This window comes from Pinus tabuliformis, chromosome 6 (genome assembly GCF_031772625.1).
Source record: "Pinus tabuliformis cultivar Carrire ecotype Pingquan chromosome 6, CPIR1, whole genome shotgun sequence".
NCBI lineage: Eukaryota > Viridiplantae > Streptophyta > Pinopsida > Pinales > Pinaceae > Pinus > Pinus tabuliformis.
The window spans coordinates 893980452-894000870 of NC_142292.1; the positions used below are offsets into that span (position 1 = coordinate 893980452).

The window sequence follows — 20419 nt, forward strand, 5'->3', positions numbered from 1 at the left end:
CAATAAGTACAAGGCATGATCAGAAACTTACAAATCATGAATTCACTGAACTTATGAAGTAGCGCAATGAATGCGCTGCACTTCATTTGACCTTGAAATTCGAATCTAAACCTCATGAAATTGATTCTCATGGCTATGAAAAGTTTCCCTAAGTGTCTTTTAGGTTCAACATTCAAGCATTGATCATATAATATGAAAAGGAAGCTCGTTGCGCTTTTGCTGCAGGGAATTTGCTGCATTTTTTACTGTTGTAGCAGTGAACTTCAAAATCGGTTTCTGACTGGATGGAAATTAAAATATTACTTATATCAGTTTCATTTTTCCTTTTCCATTTTTTGAATTTTGAATATCACAATTCATACCTAACACAGACTCAACCTTAAATCTCAGAATTCAAACATAACACAGCAATAGTCAACCAAACTGCCACTGGATAAAACATGATGCTGATAAACATAGCATTTGATAATATGATTGTGTTAATTATCCACCACATTTATGTTACAACCAAATACATTCACATTTCAAATTACTGGCAAGATTTTTGTTACAACAAAGTTACTGTATTTTGTTTGGTAAAAGCAACGACAGTGGCACAATACTGTTGCAAAGATCAGACAGCTCTCCGATCGATTACTGGTTCCCTTGGTTATTCTCATTCCCTCGGTTTCCAGCTACATGATGCCAATCTTCCGTTGTCCTGAGGCCAACGCTGTTTTTAAATCATGTCAATCACATGAATGCCCACGATTCCCTACTTAAATGAATAACTGCAACAACTCTCACTTCGGATGCCATTAATATTTATACACCATGCTCTTAGGCTGCCATCGAGACTCCCGCTGTACAATACAAACTTTTTGGAATCACAATTACGCCGTTCTTTATTAACATAATCATCATCTAAACTTCGAGCACAACTGTTACTGTCTTCATATGAACTTAATGACGAAGAAGAAGAGGGATTTGGTGACAGCGAGGAAGAATACGTTGTCCATGAAGGAGCAGCAGCTGCCATGCATTTCACAGAGCTACTGTGACCTTCTAAAGCGGCCAAGCATGTGTGATGAATTACGCTTCCTGATAATAACTCCCTCTTCCAGATCCTAATAGTTTTGTCTGCAGATCCACTACATAGCAACTCGCCAACGCTTGTCAGGCACAAAACCGAAAGATATGTTAATCTCAAGAGACTTCTCATCTGAAGTCCAGAAGTGGATTTCAGAGGCTGATGTCCCAGAGTATAAAACTAGTTCATTTGAGCTTAGCGTTATATCATTGACCGGGGACGCGGGAATATCCTTGCCTTGTTTGAGCTGTATGTCCAGCCTATGGTGGCATCGATCTCTTCCCTTTACTGCCTCTCGCTTCCATCCTTTTACAGTTCCATCTGCGGAAGCTGTAAAAAGCATCCCATGCCCACCAACCACAATGGCGTTCACTGCATCGTTATGGGCATTGATTGATTCCACGCACACGGAATCTCTTAATCTCCAAACCTTTACGGTCTTATCCCATGAACCGGAGTACAGAAGGTCATCGTCAAACCCTACGGCCGAGCAGGTTATTGCATCGAAACGCTTAAACCATGGGCTTTTGTGACGTCTTCCAATTTCCACGTAATTGGCCGATCCGAAAAGATTCTTGAGATGGCTTCTCCTGGTTGGTAGTGTGGTCGATAGTTGCAGAGACATAGGACGCGTTGTTGGACGATGCCATACTTGGATCTTCTTATCCCTATGGGCGCTGTACACTTTATTTCCTGCTACCACTAAAGACTTTACTGTGTCATTTTCGCGACAGACTGTTTTCACGTGAACCACGTCGCAACTGTCCAGATTCAGGATATGTATTTTGCCTTTCATTGTACCAACATACACCATGCTGTGGCCGAAGGTTGCTACAGAGATTATGGGGTCGCTACATGGGGAAAGCCTCGTGATGAAGTGGGACAAATAATTACTGAGGCAAGGCCTTTTTTCTTCGGCGCATGAGTGAGAAAGTAAAGACCGTGATGAAACATAAGATACTGAATTGCAGCCAAACTGGCATTCGGTTGGATCCATAATCGAGCAAATTCGATGCAAACTTTGGATCCCTCACAGAAATAAATTTTCAAGGGAAAGTTAAATTTAACGATGGTCGAAATGTCTTTTGAAGAAACGAACAATAATAAAACCCAAAGGAAATAACTTTTTTCCTTTTTAAATATAGGGTGAATATTACTTCGGTAATCTCTTTCTTTTTTGGTTCCCACTCTAACATTAAAAGTAATTCAAAATGCCATCAGTCAGATATGAAGAGTCTATTTCAAAGTAAGCTTACTTTTCTAGTTTTATCACAAAGAAAAATCATCTCTCTACTAAAATTAATCATTTTAATTTCGTGTATTCTTATATAAATAGCCAGCTTTTTAAAAATTGATAATTACAATATACAATAATTAGATTTACTAAAAATCATAAATACCATTCGCCCTCTGGTGAAAAAACAAAAACAAAAAACTCACACATCATACAAAGCAAGGATAACCGGGATTCACTTCCGGATGAAATACAATATCAGTTGAATTAGACTATAATAATCTTGTAAACTTGAAAAGAAAGAACTCTTCTCTCTATTAAATATGATAATAGACCCATCAGACAAACGAAGGATAACCCGTATTCACATCCAGATGAAATACGTGATCACTTGAATTAGACTACCATGATAATCTTATAAACTTGAAAAAAAAAATCCTCTTCTCTATTAAATATGATAATATACACATCAAAGCAAGGATAACCGTGCGAGGACACATCATAAAAAGTAAGTATAACCGGGATTCACATACAAATGAATTACATTATCGTTTGAATTAGATTAGATTATCCTGGTAATCTAATCTAATAAATTGAATAGAAAGTTAGTAATCCAATAATTATTGATTGATACTTAACATTCCCCTATGTAAATGTTCACATACTATTGGCTGTAAGATTGTTTTGGCAATGCCCGACTGGAGTCAGCGATTAAAAATTACAACGCTCAGCGTCCGCCGGATTTGTGGGAGATTGAGTGGTCCCGTAATTGGTTGTGCCGCCTCTGTTTTTTGTTTAATGATTTGACAATGTCCCTTTCTTTCTTTTTTCAATTAAACGCCGTTAACTTTCCTTCACCGTTTTCCTCGATTTTGTAACTGTAAATTAATCATAGAATAACTCTATATTTGTTTCAATATTTAGGGTTATATTGCGATATCACAATTTCTTGAAGAACTTTTTTTTCCAAAAATTTCTTGAAGAACTTGATGGTGATGGTGATGTATATTCAGACTTCGTGGCAACATAAATCTGTTTCTTTTTCGGAAACAAACGGTTCATCATCCATCTGTACCTTCAGTCTCATTTGTTTTGGCCTCCATTTTGAATGTGCACAACTTCATATACTTTAATCTTGAGCGACCTCTATGCTGCGTCCACAACACTATGATCTCACTTGATTATCAACGCGTGTCTACTTACGATTTTGTTGTATTATATTATCAAATATTTTGTTAATATATTGCTACAAAATATATTAAAACTTAATATAAACCTTAATATTAAAGATTTGATACGTTAAAGGCCCTATATTATTAATCCAATATTCTAATCTGAAAAGTGATAAACTCGAATGCTATAAACTTTATCTTATATTATGTTATTAATAATAATTAATAATAATAATACTAATATAATATTATTGGTATTGATAAATATAAATTATAATATTAATATCAATCTTAATAATAAATAATGAAAAATAATAATATAAGATTAAATATAATAATATCAAGATTATTATTATTAATATATTTTAGGTAAACCTGAATAATCAACATCTCCATGGTATTCAAAACAATAAGGGTTGTTAGAAGGAAATATTATTTCACGGAGTTGTCTTTAGTGTGATTTTTTGGACTTTCAATTGAATCCGGTGGAGAAGTTTGAAGTTTGAGGTGAAATCTTGATTTGTGTTATTTAAAAAAGTTTTTAAAATTTATATATGAAATCAGCCCTTTGAAAAACCTCTAAGGTATTTAGATTGAGTTACCCATCAAACTTGTGATTTGAAGAGAAATTAGACCGAAAAAACTTACCAAAAAATCACACTAAAAACAACTAAATTATTTCACTGCAGAGGCATTTTGGTATTTTGGTTTACTGCCTTGAAAATACATTTAAATTTTTTATTTTTTAAAACTCTCCCATTCTCCTTTAATTATTAAAATTTAAGTATACAATAGGATAGATTTCCTTTAATTCTGTTAAATTAAAACTTGAACTAAGGTAAAACTCATGAAAACGCCATTTCGTAATAAGTCATAAATACATCTTTTCAACTTTGGCAAAACTTTTTACTAAGCCAAATTCAAACATCGCTGCAAATTTTGGGCAGTTTTATGAGAGTTGTGTCCCAAAATAAAGTAATTTGCTTCCCATTTAATTGAAAAAAAAAAGGAAGTATATAATTATTTTCATCCATATTTCCTAAAACAATGTTTTTTAATATAGAGCACTGGATGTTTCAAATTTCGAAATTGGAACACCCGTTAACATGAAGATCTTTGCCGGAATTCAAACCCAAAAATAATTATAGCCCTGCAAATAATATTAGAGAGGGAGGAAATCGAGTAATAAGAATATTGTCGAGAATCAGGATTCCATGCTAGGAGGGCCTTGACGAATTACGAGATTTACTCTGCAGCGAATATGCTTCGAATATATTTTGTCTAAATGTTTGATCAACGGTTGTGGTGTTTAGGAGAGCAAATGGTCGGAGTTTAAATTGAATTATTTTTTTATTTATAAAATGTAATAGAAGCGCTCGAGCCGAAGCCGTCCATTCTCCTGGATCGTGCCGATCATGGCGTTTCAATGGCCAGTGGCACGTTACAAATTCAATTCCCATCCACGGGGTGGCTGGAAATGGCAGGCGACAAAGCTGCAGACGGCAATAAAAATGCAAATTACCTGTTCGACGAGGACTGGACTGTCACCTTGGCGGGCTTTGTTGCGGATAACTTCCCCGACGACATGATCAAGGATCTGTGTGATTCTCGAGGCAGCATTCGAACGCCTTGCGTCAGCAATCAAAACGCCTAGAACCAGTAGTTGAATGCTTTGAGCCAGAAATTGAACTCGAGTTATATTCCTTGACTTCTTCGCTATGGCGCAATCTGTAATATCGGCATTCATTGCATTTGCCTTCATCCCCTTCATCACCCGCGTTCGAACTCAGGAAGTTGGTAATTCATCTCGTACCCTTTTATAATTGTATTCTTTTAAATGTTCACATAAAAACTTGCAGAGATTAATGTGAAACTGTATTTTCTTGGCGTGAATGAACAGATGACGAGAGTGAGTTCCAGTACAGAGACGATCTGAAGGGACTCGAGCATTGGGGAGAGCTCAACAACGCCCGGTGGGCTTCCCGGAACTGGATGGAGCAGTCTCCCATGGATGGTATCCTTATATATCTCACCGCTAAAAGACTATATATAGATAAGGAGTTTTTTGTTTTTAGATTTATGGAGTCTCCAAAAAAGACACACATAAATTGTGGCATTATATATATATTCAAATATAGTGTGTTTCATTAAAATAAATATAGTGATATAACATATAATTTTACTAGAGAATTTGTAAGTAATGGAAAAGTCTTTTTTAACCCTTGTAAATAGAGTGATTAATTGGCTGATATATTTACTAGAAGGTAATTTATAAGTGATTAATTTAATTTTCATGGTTGAAGTTTTAGTGTATTAGGCATTCACTAAATTTTTCAAAGTGCCCAAAACAATCCATTTTATTAATATAAAGGATGTTATGATGATTGAGCCGAGAGGCTCATTATACAGCCTACAGCCCAGTAGAGGAGATGTGTAAGTTTGTCCATGATCAACCTGGAGTTGACATGTCTCCTTTTAAATAAAAATAAAATATTTTTTAAATATAAAAATAATGTAGACTATAATAAAAAAAATGAATATGCTATGCATGTAAAGTAATTTCATGTCAAGAAGTAAAAAAAAATGTGAGTGAGAAGTTTAAATCATGTTACATATAATATTGCAGTATACTTAAAAAAATATTTAATAATAAAAAAATGTATGTAAAATATTTTAGTGTCAACTATGTATATATTATATATTGTTTTAAAAAAAATAGATATAAATCATGGAAAAAATATGGTTAAAACTTTTGACTTGGCCTCAGTGTTTTAGAATTTGGTCCTGTATATACTCTATATAACATTCAAAAATACAATTTGAAGAGCCTATTCTCTTTCTTAGTAATTAAGCTATTAGTCTTAAAAAATAAATAAATAAATAAGTAATATAATTTAAACAAATGAAAAATTACATGTATCATGCAACTCAATTGGTTAATTTGAAAAATGTGAAATCTTTGAAATTTGAAAGACCGAGGTCCAAATTCCCTTTCTTGCAACAAAAAAACACATATCATAACCCTTCAAAAATTTACTAATAATTACATATCATGTGGGTTGTTGAATTACTTTGAATCACAAAAAAAAATAATCTATATTGTTTATAAATGGCTCCGGTTTCAAATTATTTAACCCTTCAACTGATTGAATGTTTGTGAGGGGCTCTGTTTAGAAGACGTAAACGGCCATGTATATTAAAGTTAGCTAAAAACAGGTCCTAATTACACAGGTGTATAGGTTGCGTGGACGAGCAGCAATAGCACGCTTAATTTTCTATATCTTCGTCTTTTAATGTGCTGTAACATCAAAATCTGAAAATATATTGGGTTTATAAAAAGCGGAGGACAGGGGCTAACATAGTTACAAATGAAAGTTTACAATGTAAATAAACATTAATAATATGTTTTTATCATCGAAAAAGAGAGCATGGATTGATTTCTATGTTGAGAGTTGCCCCTATTAAAACTGGGTTTATTAGTCTTTAAATTTCAATTTGTGTTTTATAATTAGTTCTATTCTATAATTATAAACTTAAGATGTCGTAATATCTCTCGTTGTTCTAGCTACATTATAAAAAATAATAAATACAATTTCAAATATTAATTAACAAATTACATAATTGTTTTATCTACACTATAATAGATAACAAATAAAATTTCAAGTATTAATTAGCAAATGGTATCATATAATTTATTTTTTCCTTTCCATTTTTTGAATCTTGAATCTCCACCACATTTATATTACAACGAAATGCATTCACATTTCAGTTTAATGCCAAGTTACTGTATTTTGTTTGGTACAAGGATCGACAGTGGCACAGTACTGTTACAAAGACAGGTCTCATTCCCTCGGTTTCCAGCTACCTGATGCCAATCTTTCGTAGTCCTGAGGGGGACGCTGTTTTTAAATCATGTCAATCACATGAATGCCCCTGATTGCCCACTTAAATAAATAACTGCAACGAGGGGTTAAATTTGACGCCCGTATGCCAGTGCTTCACATTTTTAACCGTAAAATACGTTTTAGTTTTAAACCTCCACGTCATGCGCAACTTGCCATTCATTTTCAAAAACGTCATCATATTGATGGGCATGTTTAAAAATTAAAAGTTTTAAAAAAAATATATATAAATTTTTTTATATATATTTAACCTTACGTCATATATTTTTTATACCTGTAGGCTGTAAGTTACAATGTGGCCACTGGATTTTTGAATAATTGTTTGTGACTGGATCATGTCAAATGACTCAATGAGACTCGGCACAGTACGAATCTCTCTCCTCATCTGACGAGTTGCTAACTTGCTACAACCTACAGGGATCTTGACGATGTGGCGATTTGGTTGTGAAATAATTATAATATTAATAATGACAGCGACTGGATTGTTGAATAATAATTACTATAATTCAGAACTTTTTGGAACGACTATGGCATTTTTAATATGGTGTGAATCTGTAACAGTGTAACCTTATAAATTTATAATCTCCAGACTCCGGCCGGGGCAACTTGCAAGTTTAGCGTTTATTGACAAAGTACAGTGATCGGATGGCTATCAGATCTGCGGATTTTGCATTCAATTCGCATTCAATTCACATTCGGGTTTACCGCTTGAGCATTTAGAATGAAACTTACCACTGTTACCAGTTACCAACTTACCACCTGTAAACTTTAATATGTACAAGATTCCATTAATGAGTCCTGTCGCGGCCCGCGGGGAAATAATCCATCGCTTAAAGCTTTATCGTCAATTTACCACCGAATCCCGATCACTTGTGAATCTGTGATGTGCTGTAGCCTGTAAGTTGTAACATCTTACCTCAATATTCCATATGAAGAGAGCGAAAATAGTGATGACTATGACAACGAATGATAGTAGACGTGCCATGGGAAAAGAAACAAAAGCACCTGCGAGCTGCAACAGCTACTTAGTCACTCCACTGAGTTGATATGAGGTTATGAGGAGGAGCATTATATAGCATATGGTGTAAGTCGCAGAGGACTTCCTGCTAACCTAGCGTAGTGCTGTTTGGTTGGTCGACTCATCGAAAATTTAAATAGAAAACTTCGTGTAAGCGTGCTCAGTTGCCGCAGACAATGAAGAGTCCCAGCTCTCAGTTGGATTTTCATTAAAAAAATACAATTCTGGGAATGTATGCCCGAGGCCCCCAGTCGTCAACTATACAGATACTTTTGTGCCAGAGACACTACACACAGTTAAAACCAACATCAACCCCAACAGCATTCTCGTCGTGTGTCTGGCACGATTTCTGTTTAGTTTTCAGCGTCTGTCATTAGTTTATATACATCGCCGTGGCGGAAGAGCAGTGCCCAACTTAAATTTTGCGTTGCCAGGTTTTTGAAATCCCTCCCTCTCTCTGTACAAATAAAAACTACACTGTTATCGCTGGTAATTTCTTGAAGTGATTCATGGATGATGTAATTGTGTGGTGCCAAATTTTACATAATATTGAGTAAACAAATTAGGAATTCAAATGTGAATTAGTGGAAGACATAAACTGAGAAGAAAAAATTACAAACTAAGCACAATATCATAAAACCACAAGGGATAGTCAGCCTATCGATAAAACATCCAGAAATTGATATAGGCTATAAAACTTACATTGGATAGAACCTAGTTGAGAACTTAATCAGTTTCTGACCTCCACGGGTGTAGCCTCTAAACAAAATATTGACAAAAACTTGAAATCCTACTACAGAAAATAGAGGAATAACCCAAACTATAATATAATAGAGAGATGGAAAATTTAAAATTATTACTAGTGTGACAAGGCACATAGGTAAGGTGCCACGGTAAGGTGGAAAGATCGAAGCCTGCAACTTTCCATAAGCATCTAGAAGCCTAATGCATTCGGATGCCTTCAGCGGAAAATTTATGAGCCACTCGACATGAATGGTAGTGAGAAAGTAGTCGATAAATATACCATAAGTGGATTTGTGAAAAGGTAGGGTTTGGAAGGTAAATATTGACTGTCAATTCCCATAGCTCATTTCCAGCGTTGATGGAATAGATAGTGCGCACATGTGTTCACATGGACCCAAGTTGGATGTGTCTTTGTGAAGGTTAGTTTATCTGGCGCTGTTGTCCGTCTGCTTTTAGTGTAATATTAGTCCCTGAATTTTTTTAGTTTCTTTTTGGTTGGCCATGAATGAAATCTTCTGTTTCAAAATTCCAAAATTGTAAATAGGACAATGACAGAATGCTGAATCAATTAATATGTTGTTGAATTCTGAATGTATTTAGAATAGAAGTGGTATTTAAATTGTTAAATTTTTTGTGAAATTTGATGAGTTAGATTTCTCACTGTAATAAATTGTATATGTAAAAGTTTTTTATATCAATTCATGTAAAAGTTTGTTATATCATTTTTTATGAATTGGATAAATTTCCTTGTAACAGCTCTGTTATATTGTTTAGTTTTGGATTTTTGTTGTAAAATTTCATTTGTTGGATTAGTTCATAGGAAATTAGATGAAGCTTGTACAAATAAATTTTAAAAGTCATATGATGGGCAGTCTAAAAATAAAAACGTCATAAAAAAATTCCTTGACGGGTAGGGTCACCAGTCAAATTTAACCCCTGACTGCAACAGCTCTCACTTCGTGTGCCATTGCTATTTATACACTATGCTCTTAGGCTGCCATCAAGACTCCCGTTGTACAATACAAACATTTTAGAATCAAAATTACGCCCTTCTTTATCTCTATAACCATCATCTACTCTTGCAGCACAACTGTTACTGTCTTGATATGAACCTAATGACGAAGAAGAAGAGGAATTTGGTGACAGTTGGGCGGAAGAATAGATCGGCCATGGAGGAGCGGCAACTGCCATGCATTTAACAGAGTTGTGGTGGCCTTCCAAAATGGTCAAGCATGTGTGATGAATTTGGTTTCTTGATACTAACTCCCTCTTCCAGATCCTAATAGTTTTGTTAGCAGATCCACTGCATAGCAACTCCCCAACGCTTGTCAAGCACAAAACAGAACGTTTATGACCCTTTAGGATTCCTTTGTAAGATATAATTTCAACAGATTTCTCATCTGAAGTCCATAAGTGGATCTCATAGGCTGATGTCCCGGAGTATAAAACCAGTTCATTTGAGCTTAGCGTCATAGCATTGACCGGGGACGCGGGAATATCCTTGCCCTTTTTCAGCTGTATGACCAGTCTATGGTGGCATTGGTCTCTCCCCTTTACCGCCTCTTGCTTCCAACCTTTTACTGTTCCATCAGCGGAAGCTGTAAAAAGCATGCCACGCCCACCAACCACAATAGCGTTCACTGCTTCGTTATGGGCATTGATCAATTCCACGCACACGAAATCTCGTAATCTCCAAACCATTTGGGTTTTATCTCACAAACCTGAGTACAGAAAGTCATCGCCAAACCTTACGTCCAAGCAGGTTATTGCATCGAAATGCTTAAACCATGGGCTTTTGTGATGTCTTCCAATTTCCACATAATTGTCTGATCGGAAAAGATTCTTGAGATGGTCTCTCCTAGTTGGTACTGCGGTCGATGCCATACTCGAATCTTCTTATCCGTATGGGTTCTATACACTTTATTTCCTGCTACCACAAAAGACTTCACTGGTTCATTTTCACAACAGACTGTTTTCAGGTGAACCACGTCGGGACTCTCCATATTCAAGATATGTAATTTTCCTTTCACTATACCAGCGTACACGATGTTTCGTCTGAAGGTTGCTACAGATGTTATGGGGTTGCTACATGGTCGTAGCCTTGTGATGAAGCAGGACAAATGATTGCTGAGACAAGGCCTTTTTTCTTCGGTGGATGAATCAGAAAGTAAAGAACGTGATAAAACATAACTTACTGATTTGCAGCTAATCTGGCATTCAATTGGATCCATAACTTAGCAAATTCGATCCAAACTTTGGGTCACTAAATTTACAATTGGATCCAGTTAGCACGGTGAATTGTTCGCTATGCCAATAAGGGGAACTAACCCGATCACAAGCCCCAATTAGACTTACTTTCGTTGGGAATGGCTAGCCCCGACGGGTTTTAAGGGACCCCGTAAACTGTTTAGACATGTTGAAAGATTGCTTTTGGGAGGAAGACCTTGATTATATCAACAAAATAAGACAGTTGACCTTTATGTGTTAAATCCTATCTATACTACTTCTAACTACTCCAATCAAGTCCTAGCTATCGTAATCTATCTTACAGGAGCATAATACAGAGGTTTAAACATCATATATATGTTTTCCAGGAGCGTGATAGAGAAGATTAAACATCATGCATAGATTCAAGTCCAAATGAATCAATCACTGAATTCACAGCTGGACAAGACCATATTAAAGCTAAATTGCAATCTAATCACTCATATAAGAATCCATATTCTTTTATGAAATTAAAACTTGCAACTGGTGTTTAACTTAGTTTCAAATCAGAGAACATTCACAAGTTAACCATGAAACTGAATCACATTCAATTTAACAAGACTAATAGTGAACTATAAGTCATCAATATGCATAAATACAAATCACATTTACATTCATGCCAGTAACAACACTATGATCCAAAACAATACAATGAGTCTGAAACTATGGCTCCTCCTTGAACAAAACAGTCCCCTTTATTCACAATAAATCAAAACTATTCTTCTCCAAGCCAAAAAGCCCTTCTCCTTTCTTCGGAGGTAATACTTATGCGGCCTTGAACGACCCTCGACCTTCCATGACCTTTCAGTTCCCTCTTGTCATTACACAAATTAGTATGTACAGATGCGAAAGGTTGGTGAAACTGCCGACAAGCTGAGGTCACCCTTGGTGGAGCGTTCTCCTTCCTGGGGAAATGGATGGATCTCCTTGGAACAAGGGAGGACTGTGTATCATTTCTTAGCACCTGTGAGGAGTGGCTATCATTCTCTGTCTTTTCTTTGAAAGAAGCTAAAGATGGCCCATCATCCCCACATCTGGCATGCTTTGTAATGTATCTTGTGATGATGACATCTTGGTGGATTAGTGTTGTCCTGAACGCTTCCTCAGAACTGCAGGAGCACCTTCATTATGCACTATGGCGGTCTGTCTCCCCTTTAGCAGAGTGTGTTTTGCAATACCGACACCGGTGGCACAGAGGTGTCATCCTGACATACAACACCTTCATCTGCGGCTGGATCCACTCAAACTCGCCTGCAGAGATAATTCGTATTAGTTGTGATTATAAAATATGATAGAAACGATCAAGAACATATTTCGCCATCATCGACACTTCAAAAATGATAAGGCACTACGAAATCAAAAGGAGCTATCGTGAAAGAAAATGGCCCCTGGTTTAGCCAAAAATCGTGCCACGAACGAGTCATAATGGCACATCCCGATGGCACATTACATGCAACATCACCCCTATCGGATTTCCTTTGAAAAAGCCCTACCCTCAATATCTTTCGAAAACAAAGAAATACACAGGAAAACCCGAGTCCGGCCGTTAGGCCGGACTTGAAATATTATATGCCCAGATTCACAATTGTCGGCGGGTCCGGCAGATAGAGGCGCGCTATATATATAAGCTTTGGGACAAGGCTGATAGCGATGCGTGATATAGCCCTAGATCTGAAACATATATGAAATATAATTGATAATACCGTTGGGTTCGGCAGATCACGATGCATATGTGCATAAGACCCAGGCTCCCACCGATATGCGATATGCGATGGGGCTGCGAACCCGAAACACATATATGTTAAGGTTCATAAATCCCTTCTGGTCCGCAATGTTACCCTTCCCTTCGGAAAACCTTGACTTCAATGTTTTTCCGGAAACACAAGGATATAAGCGAAAAACCTATGTATCCGGCCATAAGGCCAGACTTGAAAATTAATGCGCCCAGTTGTATAATCATCAACGAGTCTGGGAGGCTATGGTGCACCATATACATAGATTCCAGACCCCGCCGATAGTGATGAGCAATGGGTCTCGGATCCGAAACATAATATACCTTTGTTAATATGGCCGTCGAGTCTGGAATATTCATGCGCCCTTTACATATAGCTTTGGGGTTTGGCCGATTAACGATTTGCGATGTGACAGAGGACTTAATCGCATTGCTCTTATTCATTCATGATAAACTAGCCTTCACCCTTTGATCAAGGCGAAGTGCGATGAGCGAAAAGGGATGATTCATGTGTGCTTTGCGAAGCACTTCGGCTATAAAGAGTTATGAAGGCAAATGATGTGCGATAGAAGGTTTTGTGCGTTAAGTGCCCGAACGACCACAGTAAGGGTAGGGGCGATTATATATGCGGGCCTATTTTTCCAGAGACACTTATGAGGATTGAGAAAGGTCCGATGAGGGAATGAGAGTGTAGGTTATAAATAAATCATGTTGCAGAGATATTTCCAAGGGGAGGTCTTGACCATTAAGAATTGAAGGGTTAACCCGGCATAGAATTAGATTTTCTAAGATGAATGCAAATCATTCAGGGTAGTGAAAAATCCAGCTTCAAGGGGACCCATTTAAAATTTTCTATCAGTGCATGTTTTAATACGGTGGTAGTTGTGGCCACAACAAATGGCGAATTGCTGGGCAAACCAGTTATCTCTGTTTCCAAATAACATTCAGATCAATAAAACATCAGGGTGTTAAGATACACTTGAAATGCAAATTATATAGATGGACAAGCATGGGTTCCACTTAAACATTAATTGCTTTAGGAGGGATAGAGACAAAGAGGTTCTACCTACTGATATGATTTTGACAGGCATTCTCCAACGACAGTATTATGGGGTTTATTGACCTTCCTTTACCTGTTTCCCACTTTCAAAAATCCCTTTGGGGCCGTCATTGGTCTGTCCATACCTGTTTAGGTGTGTACCTCAACGCTTTATTGCTCATCAAGCTTGATGTAGACCTATTTATATTGCACTTTATATGAGAACTTTAGTGCTATATTTTAATTGATTGAATGGGGCGCAGTCATGGATCGTGCCATATTCTTAAACCGCTTAAGCAAGGTTGGGCTTACTGTGTCAACCGATACTCTGAGCCCAGCAACAGTCCTTACTCTAATCGGCTTCCCAAACAACCTTTCCTTCTAGATTGGCACAAGGACTTGCCATTTCATTCCTTTTAGATAAGTCCTTCCAGTTTCAAGCACAAGGACTAGAGCACAGTTGGATTTGCCACAGGATATATGACAGTAAGCTTAGCCCATGAAGGGAGATTTACTTGTAAGTAACAGGTATTGGAAAATTTAGTGTGGTAGATGGGACCAATGTAGAATGACTGTAAACCTTACAAGAAAGTATAGGCTAGGTCTGAGTGGGATTTATTCAAAATGCAGTGTTCCTCCGTGCGAGTCCATATTTAGTTACACATTTTTCTCTTAAAAAAAATGCCCCTACATGGTCCAGATATCCAGGCTATCAACAAATCTTACCCAGTTCTCAACAGATGTCAATGAGTGGCTTGGTCTAAATTTCATAGCTGATTTTCAAGTGCTCATGGGCTGATAGAAAATTTGTTTGATTTGTAGGGAAATGATGGATTTAGGAACAACAGAATCATCAGCAAGTTAATGAGGAAGGGAAAGGCCGAGAGTGGTGAATGAGGGCAAGTCTGAAATGTAGAACGAGACTAGAGGACCACCATCAATTAGCTGAAAAGGAATGTAATTCAAAACAATAGGAAAATATACTTTGCAGAAAACAAAAAGAAAGGACAGAAATACAACTAAACTAACAACAGAATGAAATGAACTCTAACCTACTCAGGAGGTAACCACTAATGCGGTGGCTATTAGAAGTGTCTTTTGAGATGTTGGCTATTAATAGGGAGTTTTCAGCTTCTCCCTGCAAGGTTTTCAATCTGTAAGTTCCATGACCAATTTTTTCCACAACTTGGAACGGGCCCAGCCATAAGCATTGAAACTTCGTGTGCTCACCTTTCGACTTACTCAACTTGCCCCAGTTTAGCACTAGCTTTATGTTTCCTTGGGGATAATAGTCTGATGTGTGCCTTATGCGGATTGATTTATTAATAGCAAATCTAGTCGACTTTAGAGATGAATGGTAAGGAGAATTATCAAGTATGATAGCGTAAGGGATGCCAGACCTGTTGATGATAGATTTCTCTATAACAGATATTACCTCGTCCTCATTAACCTTCCAAAGCAGGATGGCTTTGGTCCATCTAGTGAGGTTGTCGGCTGTCATGAGTATATACTTGTGCACCTTTCCATTGATGAATGTATTTTCGAATGCCTTTCCGCAATGTAGGAACTCCAGGGTTTGATTGCCACCTTCGAACACCTGCCAGTTTGAGAAGTTATCAGGTACGGATGGTCTGAAGACTAATTCAACATAAAATATATTCTTCTTCAATCTAAGATTAGGTAAGAATTTTGCAGCGATTCCAGCCATCCGATCGGCATCTTGGTTTTTCCTTTGAGGTAGGTATGAGATATTAAAAGAATTAGAACTGTCAGTTAAGCTCCATACCTCATGTTGGTACATTACCAAGTGTGGCAAATTGTAGGATATCCTTTTCTTTACCTGGTCCACAATTATTAGTGAGTCACCATCTACAAGATTTTTCATTTTCGTATCAATGGCCCTTTTCAGGTCCTGCAATGATCCTTCGTATTTTGTCGTGTTGTTGGTGCACGAGAACTCCAAACGGCTGGCCATCAGATGCTGGTTCCCTTGTGGGTTGATGAGAATGTTTCCAGTGCCTGCACCTTTAAAGTAGTTAGATACATCAAAATAGAGTGTCCAAAATGTAGAAACTAATGTTACATCAATTGGACTACTATCTATGAAACTAATCCTATCATCTATTATAATACAGGATAGCTCGTTAGTTGGATTGCGGGGATGTTTAATTCTTTCTTCCAACTGTGTGTTTGTTAGAGCCTCCTTGACTGTTTCTACATGACATTCTCCAAAACAGGTTTCCGTGGCATAAACATCGAAACTATAATTCCCAATGGTAGAGTTATAGAACATTACAGGTTCATTGGGGCTGTTTAGTTCTGTTACCACATATTTCATCTATCTTTCTCTATCGACTCTCAGCATATCACCTTTTCCCCTCTGAGGTAGCAAAAGATGGGACCGATCAGTTGAGAAATATCCATTGAGATTTGATGACCAGTCCCTACTAAGCAGCATTTCATAAGCCTTAGGTATGTCAACCACCACTATATCAATGACTTGTGTGTACTGTGGTTTAGCAGCCATCCGAGTCAACACATCTTTTAATTCCCCAATTACTTTCACATTTTTTCTGTCCAATTGCATAATTCGAGTTGACGTTTTCTTGGGCACCGCCTGTAGTCTTTTAGCAACAACGTAAGGCATAACAGTGGATGAGGCATCGGAATCTACCAAGCAATTGTGTACATTCATGTTGAATATTTCAAACGTTATAAGGAACAGTGGAGTCATAGATTTTGATTTCCTCCCTATCATGGCTGCACTAACATCTTAGGGGTTTTGATTCGTTTTTGACAAAGTGGCTTCCATACCTGATGGTGTTTGGGCTTTACTGGAGGTACTGGTAGGTCGAGACACTAGCTTCTTGGTTTGGCTGCTTGGGGTAGTGGGGGTTTTTCAATTCCGCTCATTCATAGCTTCTAGCAACAAATCTCTTTGTTGCGTTAATTTTAACAAGTTGAAATATATGATATTAGCCCTAAACTTCTTGAGATCATCCACAATATTGTAATCAATGTTATAAACAGGATATGGCAAAATAAAGATACCTATTTTTCCATTCTTAGGTGGGAGTTTACTGCCTTGAGTAGCCTTCGTTGCAATGGGAGATGCATTTTCTTTCTCTAGGTGACTTGCAACAGGGGTATTCTTGGATTGATTGCCAGGTCTACTCTTCTCGACAGGAACTTTGGGAGCGGATGCTTTCACAGGGCAAACATCTTGCTTTGTTCGGTCTAAGGGCCTTGTTGCATCTGGGAGCGGCCCTTTACTTCGTGTGTGGATTTCATTAGCGTTGATTTTTGCAGTGTTATCCCATTCGTCGTCATTCTCATTACTATGGAAATCCCAAAACACATTAATTTGTGTTTCCTCATCCAAGAGTTCTTCTACTTGGTATCCTTCCGCATATTCTTGTTCTGGTTCGAGCTCTAGTACAGGTTCTTCTTTCTTTAGGAGCGATCCAATAAGAGACAGCTCTTCTGTGTTCAGAGTCCCTTCATTAGGTGGAGCAGGCAATGCAAGTTGACCATGACCACCTTCTATTTTCTTCCAATAGAAAGGTTTGAAGGGTTTTATATTATTATAATCTCCTCCATTCCCACTTGTACTCTCTCCAACATTTCTTTTCATATCGATGACTGTGTTTGTTAGTTTCTTAATGATCGATGCAAACCTTCCACATCTGTGGTATCCTTTTCTTTAGTTTCAGCCACTTTTTTGCCACTCCCACTACTCTTCTTGGACGATTGAGAGGCATTCTTCACTTCAGTTGTATAATGACATGTTGTGAGGTTAATCATTTCATTTTCAACTTTCACTGCTTCATCGATAGCACCTTGTAAGGTTTGCACATTACTCCTTTTAACCCACATCATTATAGGGACAGGGAGAGTAGAGATATAGAATTCCATTACCACCTCTTCAGTAGGTCTAGCGGTGGTTGGGATTCTGTTGAACAAGGTGTTGAACCAAATGTTAAAATCCTTAACCTTCTACTTGGTTTCCATTTTTAGAAGGGATAATTCTAAAACTAAGGCCGTAGGTGTTTTGTCATCACCAAACTTGTCTAAAGAGGCCTGCTGAAAAGCATCCCAAGAGGTGAATGACCCTATTCTCAAGCTGAGATACCATGTGGAGGTTACACCAGTCAAAGTAAAAGAGAATAGGTGGCACACCACATCTTCATCAGCGACCCCCAACCTGTGCAAGGCTAGGAAGAAAGAGCGAATATGGTTATGAGTGGTATCTCCACGCTCAGGGTCGAAATTAGGTAACAATCTTTCTTCATTTTTGGTCAAGGGATGCTGTTGCCTAGGTACAGCTACAACATCCTGTGCAAGCCAGGGAGGGAGTGCTCCCGGAGGAGGTGGGGGTTGATTCCCACCCGGAGGAGGAGGTGGAGGCTGATTCCCACCCAGAGGAGGAACGTTGGCCATATTATGGACAGAGAAGTTTTGGTTGGAGGCTTCTCCATTAGGATTCTCAAAATCAAGTGAGGAGTTACCTTTAGAAGGGGAATCCTCAGGAATTTCTTCCCAAGGGGTGTCGATACTTTGTAAGGATTCTAGCACAATATCTTTGAGAGAAGTGGATGCAAATGTATCTTCGCTCAGGGTAAAGATCCTTGGCTTTCTCTTAGTTGTCGGAGGTAAAGAGTGAAAGATGGGAAGCTGAGAAAGGGAACGAGCGTAAGCCCGAGTAAGCATTCTGACTGGTTGTTCCTGAGTGACAAGATACTCCCACAGTCTCTCTTCCTTGGGTGACTCGGAAACAGGACTTAGAGGGATCTCTGTTTCTTCGAAATGAGGCTCTTTCAAATGGGTGGAGTGGTCTTTTTGGCCTCTACGATCCATACATTAATCCTTTTGAATCCATGCGTGTTACTTATGGATGAAATTTTGAAAAGCTGGAGACGGCGGTTTAGGCCCTCCTTCTAGCACCAATTTGTTGACACGGCTAATTGTTCGCTATGCCAACAAGGGGAACTAACCCGATTGCAGGCCCCAATTAGACCTACTTTTGTTGGGAATGGCTAACTCCAACGGATTTTAAGGGACCCCGTAAACTTTTTAGACATGTTGAAAGATTGCTTCTGCGAGGAAGACTTCGATTATATCAACAAAATAATACAGTTAACCTGTATGTGTTAAATCCTATCTATACTACTTCTAACTACTCTAATCTAGTCCTAGTTGTCCTAATCTATCATGCAGGATCATAATACATAGGTTTAAACATAATATATATGTTCGGCAGGAGCACGATAGAGAAGGTTAAACATCATAAATAGATTCAAGTCCAAATGATTCAATCACTGAATTCACAGCTGGACAAGATTGTATTATAGTTAAATTGCAATCCAATCACTCATATAGGAATCCACATTCTTTTATGAAATTAAAACTTGCAACTAATGTTTAACTTAGTTTCAAATCAGAGACCATTCACAAGTTAACCATGAAACTGAATCACATTCAATTTAACAAGACTAATAGTGAATTGTAAGTCATCAATATGCATAAATACAAATCACATTTACATTCATCCTAGTAACAACACTCTAATCCAAAACAATACAATGAGTCTGAAACTATGGCTCCTCCTTGAACCAAAAAGTCCCCTTTATTCACAATAAATCAAAATTGTTCTTCTCCAAGCCAAAAAGCCCTTCTCCTTTCTTCGGAGGTAATACTTATGCGGCCTTGAATGACCCTCGGCCTTCCATGACCTTTCAGTTTCCTCTTATTGTTACACAGATCAGTATGTAGAAATGTGAAAGGTTGGTGAAACTGCCAACAAGTTGTAGTCACCCTTGGTGGAGCGTTCTCCTTCCTGGGAAAATGGATGGATCTCCTTGGAACAAGGGAGGACTGTGTATCATTTCTTAGAACTTGTGAGGAGTGGCTATCATTCTCTGTCTGTTCTTTGAAAGAAGCTGAAGATGCTCCCATCATCCCCACATCTGGCATGCTTTGTAATGTATCTTATGATAATGACATCTTGGTGGATTAGCGTTGTCCTGAATGCTTCCTCAGAACTGCAGGAGCGCCTTCATTATGCACTATGGCGGTCCGTCTCCCCTTTAGCAAAGTGTGTTTTGCAATACTGACACTGGTGGCACAGAGGTGTCATCCTGACATACAACGCCTTGTTCTGTGGCCGGATCCACTCAAACTTGTCTGTAGAGATAATTCGTATTAGCCATAATTACAAATATGATAGAAACGATCAAGAACAGCT

The 20419-nt window shown here is 37.8% G+C and overlaps 1 protein-coding gene across 1 annotated transcript; it reads right to left on the minus strand.

Moving 5' to 3' along the window:
- Window positions 1–1130: 1130 nt before the first annotated feature.
- On the minus strand, window positions 1131–1883 carry LOC149261797 (protein JINGUBANG-like). Its single transcript, XM_089371158.1, has one exon. The coding sequence runs from the start codon at window positions 1881–1883 to the stop codon at window positions 1131–1133; it is 753 nt and encodes a 250-aa protein (XP_089227284.1).
- Window positions 1884–20419: the final 18536 nt, after the last annotated feature.